Source organism: Onychostoma macrolepis, chromosome 22, assembly GCF_012432095.1.
Source record: "Onychostoma macrolepis isolate SWU-2019 chromosome 22, ASM1243209v1, whole genome shotgun sequence".
Lineage (NCBI taxonomy): Eukaryota > Metazoa > Chordata > Actinopteri > Cypriniformes > Cyprinidae > Onychostoma > Onychostoma macrolepis.
In genome coordinates, this window is record NC_081176.1 from 16590502 (window position 1) to 16600768 (window position 10267).

General features: G+C 39.1%; 1 protein-coding gene and 2 pseudogenes across 1 annotated transcript; all 3 read right to left on the minus strand.

Moving 5' to 3' along the window:
* Positions 1 to 186: 186 nt before the first annotated feature.
* Positions 187 to 1630, minus strand: LOC131530350 (hatching enzyme 1.2-like). The gene is made up of 5 exons (XM_058760560.1): positions 1562 to 1630; positions 1125 to 1200; positions 868 to 1008; positions 667 to 784; positions 187 to 577 (listed from the first exon to the last, which is right to left on the minus strand). The coding sequence occupies exons 1-5, from the start codon at positions 1628 to 1630 to the stop codon at positions 187 to 189; spliced, it is 795 nt and encodes a 264-aa protein (XP_058616543.1).
* A 2750-nt stretch (positions 1631 to 4380) lies between these two features.
* On the minus strand, positions 4381 to 5796 carry LOC131530358 (hatching enzyme 1.2-like; annotated as a pseudogene).
* A 2058-nt stretch (positions 5797 to 7854) lies between these two features.
* On the minus strand, positions 7855 to 9248 carry LOC131530356 (hatching enzyme 1.2-like; annotated as a pseudogene).
* Between the last annotated feature and the right edge of the window lie 1019 nt (positions 9249 to 10267).

Here is a 10267-nt window from a genome sequence, read left to right on the forward strand (position 1 = left end):
AGTATCTCAGAATAAATTATTAGATATAAAAAAAGTCCACAAAAACATTTACATTTGTTAAATGTTTAATTAAATTTTTCCTCACACATTTCAGAAACACAACACCATCAGAAAGACCATCACCTTATTACATTATTCACCCACAGACACATTAACTATATTAAGTAGTCTGCATAAGCCTCATCTTCAGCATCCATAAAGCTTGTTGATCCTCAGGATGTCGGTGTCTGACATTCCCTGCCTCTGTCCGATTGCCACTGTCGAATCAGGAATGGGAGTGATGGTTTCCAGCCCGGGCTGGATGGAGAAGGCTGTTCTTCCATAGTGCATGATGGAGCCGTAGTCATATGGAGTGTTTTGGTTGTTGGTGTTTTGTTTCTGGAAATTGTAGGCCATATCAGGAGACATGTTCTCCCAGTTGATCTTGACGTACTTGTCACGATCGCTTCTGGTTTGCTCGTGGTAGAAGCCCAGAGCATGATTGAGCTCATGCTGAACGATGCCGTGATACACACAGCCGTACCTGTTTAGGGAGACCACCTGCTTGCCACCAGTTCTGCCAAGAGAAGAGAAGCACCTGAGAGCAAAGAAACAAGAGATGTTAGACAATATAAATCTGATTTAAAATTGTTTGTAAAAAAGTCCAGAAGGTATGATTGTTCTCACCCATCTTTGTTCTCAATACTGATGTAGTCGGCCTGAGTTGATCTGGCCACAAAGCGGATGCAGGTTTCGGAGTGAAACAGGGACAAGGCGTTCACAATCACTGATCTGTCATAATAGGCTGCAAACAAAAAGGACAAAAGCTTTCAAATGACATTTACATGAATCATATAGATGTTCAATGACTGAAGTAGATTCACTCACAGAATTCACTGCTCACTATGTAAGGGATCTCCACTATGTTGTTAGAGTTTTTCTTCCAGAAACAGTTGTTGTTAAAGCAGTTGAGAGCATTTCTGGTTTTGGGAAACACCAGATCTCCTTCAATCAAGACTTCAGAAGATCCTGCATTTAAAGTGAAACACACTGATGAAATAACACAAAATATGTATAATCACTGAACAAACGGAACGGAAATGTGGCCCACAGCTGGCTTTATAGAAATATGCAAGGTGCCTGACCATTGTTGGACTCCAAAATCCTTGTAGTGATGTCCAGAGGTTCAGGCTCTGACACAAACACTCCTTCAAACCTTTCCTCCTGGAGGCAGAAACAGAGAAGTTTAAAACAACTCTAAAATAAAAAAATAAAAAATAAATAAAAATAAACAGCATATGCTGGTTAAGCATGTTTTGGAGCAGGGGAATTGGTTTGAATGGGTTTAGGCTGATCCTTAGTTGTCCTGATCTGGTTATAAGCTGGTTATGAGCTGGTCTTGAGCAGGAGCTAGTTGCTTAGGACCAGCACATCACCAGCTAAAACCAGCTCACGACCCAAGGACCAGCTTATACCAGCTGTCATTCTTCAAAACATACCTAACCAGCATGCTGTTGTTTTTTTTTTGTTGTTGTTGTTTTTTTCAACCCTCATTTAAGGCAGAGATTAGACAGGATTTTACCATGAGAGGAGACGCCTGTGAGACGCCGAACAGCAGCAGCAGAATGGAGAGGGAGGCTCTTGTGTCCATGTCTTCTCAGTGTGTAGAGATGTTCAGGATGCTCCTGTGTTGAGCTTTGGTGTCTCTGTGCTGTCAGACCTGGACTTTATATTCACCTGAGTAGGTTGGTCTGCTGGGGGATTATGGGTAGGGTCTTAGTGTCCAGAGACTAATGTGTGTAACTAAAGGGAGGAAACCCTGGCCTCGTTTGTTAGTCCAAATCCTTGCAGAAACAGACAATAACTTAAGTTTAAATTTTTTATTTGTTTTAACACTAAAGTAGACATGCTGTGGTTTTTGTTTTCTTAGTGTCCCAAAACAGTAGCATACGAGGAGGGCCCACAGAACTTCAAGCATTGAAAAACAAAACTTCAGAGGAACAGTATATTTTGTTTTCTAGTCCAATTATTTAAGTCAATTGTTTGGATGCTTCATAATAATTGGACTAAATGTTTATTTGGTCATAACTGCATTGGTAAATTTACATATTTGCTTATAGCTGTTCTTCTGATGGTCAACCTTCTGTCTGGTGTAGATTTTCCTGATCTAAACTACATTCTCTGATGATTTAGTGGTTTAAAAGTATTATTTCTTGAGGTAGACTTCCTATTACAGTCAGTTGTACTAATGACTTCTCTGGATTGGAGATACGTCTAAATAATACAACTCCAAAAAAAAAAGAAAAAAAAAAGAAAGGAACCTTGGATATTTTGTGAAATGCAATAAAATCAAGAATCTGTGATTTGAAATTCTCTTAAAACTTTATTTAATTGACAAAAGTACAAAGAATAGATATCCAGTGTTTTTACTAACCAAATTAATATCGTCTCTGTACAATCCCAATTTATGCCTCCATGTCAATGCTACCTTCGCACATATGCCAGTCACCCATGCTGTTTGCTCTGCTGCACCATGACAGACATTTGCTTTTGCTTCTGTTGCTGGAAAGTCTGGATGGTTCATTTAGTCTTTGGAACTGAGAACTCGACATCCATTTTTCCCAGAAACAAGCTGAAACGTGGCTTCAGCACAGTATACATTTCCACTGTCTTTTTGAATATCTGAGTTGAGCTCTGGCCCAGAGAACCCGGCAGCATCGCAGCATAGAATTGATGTATAGATTTCTCCTAGTGGAACAGAGATTCAGGTGCATTTCTTCATGCAGTGGAAGACTGTGTTAAGTGATAGTGGTTTTTCAAAGTACTCCTGAGCACATGTGGCTATATTTAACACCACAGCATGATGGTTTCTTATGCAATGCCATCTGAGGGTTCAAAGGTCATGCACATTCACCTGAGGTTTTCTGCCTTGCCCTACACAAACTGAGATTTCTCTGGAATCCCTGAGTCTTTTCACAATATTAGGTGAAATACCTAAATACCTTGTGATTTTGCATTGAGAAGTATGATTTTTAATTTGTTTGACACTTCCCTCACAGTTTAATAGTAATGACTTAATGAATTTCTTCACTGATAAAATAGATAACAGTAGAAATACAATAACAAATGTAGGTTCTTCACCGTCTAGTACTTCAGTTTCATTCACAGCTCCCAAAGAAAAACTTCAGTGCTTTACAACTATAGGACAGGAAGAACTAAATAAATGTATCACTGCATCTAAACCAACAACATGTTTATTAGATCCTGTACCCACTAAACTACTGAAAGAGTTGTTACCTGTAGCAGAAGAACCGCTTCTCAATATTATTAACTCATCATTATCTTTAGGTCACGTCCCAAAACCATTCAAGCTGGCGGTTATTAAGCCTCTTATTAAGAAACCACAACTAGATTCTAGTGAATTGGCAAATTACAGACCCATTTCAAATCTGCCGTTTATGTCTAAAATTTTAGAAAAAGTTGTGTCTGCTCAATTGTGCTTCTTCTTGCAAAAAAATGATCTCTATGAAGAATTTCAGTCAGGTTTCAGGCCTCACCATAGCACAGAAACTGCACTTGTTAAAATTACAAAAGACTTGCTTCTTGCGTCAGACCAAGGCTGCACCTCATTGCTAGTTTTACTTGATCTTAGTGCTGCGTTCGACACTATAGATCATGACATACTCATAGATCGATTACAAAACTATACGGGTATTCAAGGGCAGGCTTTAAGATGGTTTAGATCCTACCTATCCGATCGCTACCACTTTGTTTTTTTAAACGGGGAGCCATCGCAACTATCACCAGTAAAGTATGGAGTACCACAAGGATCTGTCCTGGGTCCTCTGCTATTTTCAATATACATGTTGCCCTTTGGTGATATTATTAGAAAATACGGGATTAGTTTTCATTGTTATGCTGATGATACTCAACTATATATCTCAACAAGACCAGATGAAACTTCTGAACTATCTAAGCTAATAGATTGTGTTAAAAATGTAAAAGATTGGATGACCAATGATTTCCTCCTTCTTTGTACTTTTGACAATTAAATAAAAGTAGTCGATTTGTGATTCATGTGCATTATTCAAAGTCTTTCAAAGTCAATTCAGAGTCAATTCAAATTCAATCTGATTGTTTGTGTGAAAAACAGACTGCGATTTAAGTCATATTTACTCAAAATCTTGTTCTCTTCAAATTAAGTCTGGCGCTCATGAGAAAATGTTTCTTTTATTATTCATGATCAAACAACAAAACTGCAAACAATCTAATTAAGTTGTTTTGTATGTTGATTAATTTTATTTTTCCAAACATTTCAGAACATGAACACCACCAGAAAGCAAAGACCATCATGACTATTCATCTACAGAAACTTGATACATATTAAATTATTCCTCATCTTCAGCATCCATAAAGCTTGTTGATCCTCAGGATGTCGGTGTCTGACATTCCCTGCCTCTGTCCGATTGCCACTGTCGAATCAGGAATGGGAGTGATGGTTTCCAGCCCGGGCTGGATGGAGAAGGCTGTTCTTCCATAGTGCATGATGGAGCCATAGTCATATGGAGTGTTTTGGTTGTTGGTGTTTTGTTTCTGGAAGTTGTAGGCCATATCAGGAGACATGTTCTCCCAGTTGATCTTGACGTACTTGTCACGATCGCTTCTGGTTTGCTCGTGGTAGAAGCCCAGAGCATGATTGAGCTCATGCTGAACGATGCCGTGATACACACAGCCGTACCTGTTTAGGGAGACCACCTGCTTGCCACCAGTTCTGCCAAGAGAAGAGAAGCACCTGAGAGCACAGAAACAAGAGATGTTAGACAATATAAATCTGATTTAAAATTGTTTGTAAAAAAGTCCAGAAGGTATGATTGTTCTCACCCATCTTTGTTCTCAATACTGATGTAGTCGGCCTGAGTTGATCTGGCCACAAAGCGGATGCAGGTTTCGGAGTGAAACAGGGACAAGGCGTTCGCAATCACTGATCTGTCATAATAGGCTGCAAACAAAAAGGACAAAAGCTTTCAAATGACATTTACATGAATCATATAGATGTTCAATGATTGAAGGATATTCACTCACAGAATTCACTGCTCACTATGTAAGGGATCTCTACTATGTTGTTAGAGTTTTTCTTCCAGAAACAGTTGTTGTTAAAGCAGTTGAGAGCATTTCTGGTTTTGGGAAACACCAGATCTCCTTCAATCAAGACTTCAGAAGATCCTGCATTTAAAGTGAAACACACTGATGAAATAACACAAAATATTTACAATCACTGAACACTTTTTGGAAATGTGGCCCACAGTTGGCTTTATAGAAATATGCAAGGTGCCTGACCATTGTTGGACTCCAAAATCCTTGTAGTGATGTCCAGAGGTTCAGGCTCTGACACAAACACTCCTTCAAACCTTTCCTCCTGGAGGCAGAAACAGAGAAGTTTAAAACATAAATAAATAAATAAATAAAAATAAACAGCATATGCTGGTTAGGCATGTTTTGGAGCAGGGGAACTGGTTTGAATAGGTTTAGGCTGATCCTTAGTTGTCCTGATCTGGTTGTAAGCTGGTTATGAGCTGGTCTTGAGCAGGAGCTGAATGCTTAGGACCAGCACATCACCAGCTAAAACCAGCTCATGACCCAAGGACCAGCTTATACCAGCTGTCATTCTTCAAAACATACCTAACCAGCATGCTGTTTTTTGAGGGGGTTTTTCAACCCTCATTTAAGGCAGAGATTAGACAGGATCTTACCATGAGAGGAGACGCCTGTGAGACGCCGAACAGCAGCAGCAGAATGGAGAGAGGCTCTTGTGTCCATGTCTTCTCAGTGTGTAGAGATGTTCAGGATGCTCCTGTGCTGAGCTTTGGTGTCTCTGTGCTGTCAGACCTGGACTTTATATTCACCTGAGTAGGTTGGTCTGCTGGGGGATTATGGGTAGGGTCTTAGTGTCCAGAGACTAATGTGTGTAACTAAAGGGAGGAAACTCTGACCTCGTTTGTTAGTCCAAATCCTTGCAGAAACAGACAATAACTTAAGTTTACATTATTTAATTGTTTTAACACTAAAGCAGACATGCTGTGGTTTTTGTTTTCTTAGTGTCCCAAAACAGTAGCATACGAGGAGGGCCCACAGAACTTCAAGCATTGAAAAACAAAACTTCAGAGGAACAGTATATTTTGTTTTCTAGTCCAATTATTTAAGTCAATTGTTTGGATGCTTCATAATAATTGGACTAAATGTTTATTTGGTCATAACTGCATTGGTAAATTTACATATTTGCTTATAGCTGTTCTTCTGATGGTCAACCTTCTGTCTGGTGTAGATTTTCCTGATCTAAACTACATTCTCTGATGATTTAGTGGTTTAAAAGTATTATTTCTTGAGGTAGACTTCCTATTACAGTCAGTTGTACTAATGACTTCTCTGGATTGGAGATACGTCTAAATAATACAACTCCAAAAAAAAAAAAAGAAAAAAAAAGAAAGGAACCTTGGATATTTTGTGAAATGCAATAAAATCAAGAATCTGTGATTTGAAATTCTCTTAAAACTTTATTTAATTGACAAAAGTACAAAGAATAGATATCCAATGTTTTTACTAACCAAATTAATATACGTCTCTGTACAATCCCAATTTATGCCTCCATGTCAATGCTACCTTCGCACATATGCCAGTCACCCATGCTGTTTGCTCTGCTGCACCATGACAGACATTTGCTTTTGCTTCTGTTGCTGGAAAGTCTGGATGGTTCATTTAGTCTTTGGAACTGAGAACTCGACATCCATTTTTCCCAGAAACAAGCTGAAACGTGGCTTCAGCACAGTATACATTTCCACTGTCTTTTTGAATATCTGAGTTGAGCTCTGGCCCAGAGAACCCGGCAGCATCGCAGCATAGAATTGATGTATAGATTTCTCCTAGTGGAACAGAGATTCAGGTGCATTTCTTCATGCAGTGGAAGACTGTGTTAAGTGATAGTGGTTTTTCAAAGTACTCCTGAGCACATGTGGCTATATTTAACACCACAGCATGATGGTTTCTTATGCAATGCCATCTGAGGGTTCAAAGGTCATGCGCATTCACCTGAGGTTTTCTGCCTTGCCCTACACAAACTGAGATTTCTCTGGAATCCCTGAGTCTCTTCACAATATTAGGTGAAATACCTAAATACCTTGTGATTTTGCATTGAGAAGTGTGATTTTTAATTTGTTTGACACTTCTCTCATGAAATTTGGCACAAAGTGATGAGCAATGATCCAACTTTGCTTGCAGAGACTGAGATGCTCCTTTTTTTACCCAAACATGATAACCTCACCTATTACCAGTTCACCAATTCACCTGCTTATTATGGACTGTTTCAAAACAGATAATTGGGATATTCTATAACCTTTTCAGTTTTATTTTGCCTCTGTCCCAATTTTGGTGTGTCACAGACATCAAAATCAAAATTTGTTTATATTTACAAAATACATTCAAGTTGGTCAGTGAAAACACTGGAAATCTTTTCTTTGTACTTTTGACAATTAAATAAAAGTAGTCAATTTGTGATTCATGTGCATTATTCAAAGTCTTTCAAAGTCAATTCAGAGTCAATTCAAATTCAATCTGATTGTTTGTGTGAAAAACAGACTGCGATTTAAGTCATATTTACTCAAAATCTTGTTCTCTTCAAATTAAGTCTGGCGCTCATGAGAAAATGTTTCTTTTATTATTCATGATCAAACAACAAAACTGCAAACAATCTAATTAAGTTGTTTTGTATGTTGATTAATTTTATTTTTCCAAACATTTCAGAACATGAACACCACCAGAAACAAAGACCATCATGACTATTCATCTACAGAAACTTGATACCTATTAAATTATTCCTCATCTTCAGCATCCATAAAGCTTGTTGATCCTCAGGATGTCGGTGTCTGACATTCCCTGCCTCTGTCCGATTGCCACTGTCGAATCAGGAATGGGAGTGATGGTTTCCAGCCCGGGCTGGATGGAGAAGGCTGTTCTTCCATAGTGCATGATGGAGCCGTAGTCATATGGAGTGTTTTGGTTGTTGGTGTTTTGTTTCTGGAAGTTGTAGGCCATATCAGGAGACATGTTCTCCCAGTTGATCTTGACGTACTTGTCACGATCGCTTCTGGTTTGCTCGTGGTAGAAGCCCAGAGCATGATTGAGCTCATGCTGAACGATGCCGTGATACACACAGCCGTACCTGTTTAGGGAGACCACCTGCTTGCCACCAGTTCTGCCAAGAGAAGAGAAGCACCTGAGAGCACAGAAACAAGAGATGTTATACAATATAAATCTGATTTAAAATTGTTTGTAAAAAAGTCCAGAAGGTATGATTGTTCTCACCCATCTTTGTTCTCAATACTGATGTAGTCGGCCTGAGTTGATCTGGCCACAAAGCGGATGCAGGTTTCGGAGTGAAACAGGGACAAGGCGTTCGCAATCACTGATCTGTCATAATAGGCTGCAAACAAAAAGGACAAAAGCTTTCAAATGAGATTTACATGAATCATATAGATGTTCAATGATTGAAGGATATTCACTCACAGAATTCACTGCTCACTATGTAAGGGATCTCTACTATGTTGTTGGAGTTTTCTTCCAGAAACAGTTGTTTTTAAAGCAGTTGAGAGCATTTCTGGTTTTGGGAAACACCAGATCTCCTTCAATTAAGACTTCAGAAGATCCTGCATTTAAAGTGAAACATACTGATGAAATAACACAACATATTTGTGGCCCACAGTTGGCTTTATAGAAATATGCAAGGTGCCTGACCATTGTTGGACTCCAAAATCCTTGTAGTGATGTCCAGAAGTTCAGGCTCTGACACAAACACTCCTTCAAACCTTTCCTCCTGGAGGCAGAAACAGAGAAGTTTAAAACAACTGTTATAAAAGAAAAAATAAATAAATAAAAATAAACAGCATATGCTGGTTAGGCATGTTTTGGAGCAGGGGAACTGGTTTGAATGGGTTTAGGCTAATCCTCCGTTGTCCTGATCTGGTTGTAAGCTGGTTATGAGCTGGTCTTGAGCAGGAGCTAGTTGCTTAGGACCAGCACATCACCAGCTAAAACCAGCTCACGACCCAAGGACCAGCTTATACCAGCTGTCATTCTTCAAAACATACCTAACCAGCATGCTGTTTTTTTTTTCAACCCTCATTTAAGGCAGAGATTAGACAGGATCTTACCATGAGAGGAGACGCTTGTGAGACGCTGAACAGCAGCAGCAGAATGGAGAGAGAGGCTCTTGTGTCCATGTCTTCTCAGTGTGTAGAGATGTTCAGGATGCTTCCGTGTTGAGCTTTGGTGTCTCTGTGCTGTCAGACCTGGACTTTATATTCGCCTGAGTAGGTGGGTCTGCTGGGGGATTATGGGTAGGGTCTTAATATGAAGAGACTAATGTATGTAACTAAAGGGAGGAAACTCTGACCTCGCCTCTTTGTCCAAATCCTTGGAGAAACAGAAAATACAACTACATTATTTATTGGTTTTAAGACTAAAGTAGATATGTTGTAGTTTTTGCTTTCTTAGTGTCCCAAAACAGTAGCATACAAGGAGGGTCCACAGAACTTTTAGCACTGGAAAAAAATAGTATTTTTTGTTCTCTAATTTAGGTATTTTAATCAGTTGTTTGGATGCTTTATAATAATTGGACTAAATGTTTCTTTAGTCCTTCAGATGTTGGCTCTTCAAATGTTCACACTTATATCAAGAGTGGTTTTCTTCTTTTTCATTTTGCTACAGTAAATGAGTGTGAGTGACTTTTGTAAAGGATCTCAGTACAACAAAGGTCTTCAGAGTTGACTTGGTGAAGGGAACACATCATGATTCAACAATAAGGGTTTTTTTCATTGTTCTAAAGCCATTATGACAGAGTCAGTAATTACTTGTTATCTACTTTTCCCCCCTGGTACTATTAACAGCAATCTTACACATCATTCCCACTCTTACTAATTTTAACATAACTGTCACACCTCATGGACCTGTTTTGTTGTGTTTTATCCCTCATGTGCTCTGTTTGACCTAAGCTGTGTCTGAAACCGCTCCCTATCCACTATATAGTGCACTATATCGGGTGTCAGCCATTTTGTAGTGCTGTCCGAATTCTGAGTGAACGGCTTCATTCCCTACATTCGTTCACTACTTTTTACCCACAATGCATTCTGATTTCGAGTGTACAACCGATGTACACTCGCTGAAGCACTATTTCCCACAATCCAATGCAGAGAACCGACGAGCTGTTAGAGAGAGCGGGAGCGAGCGAGTTTGAACGAGA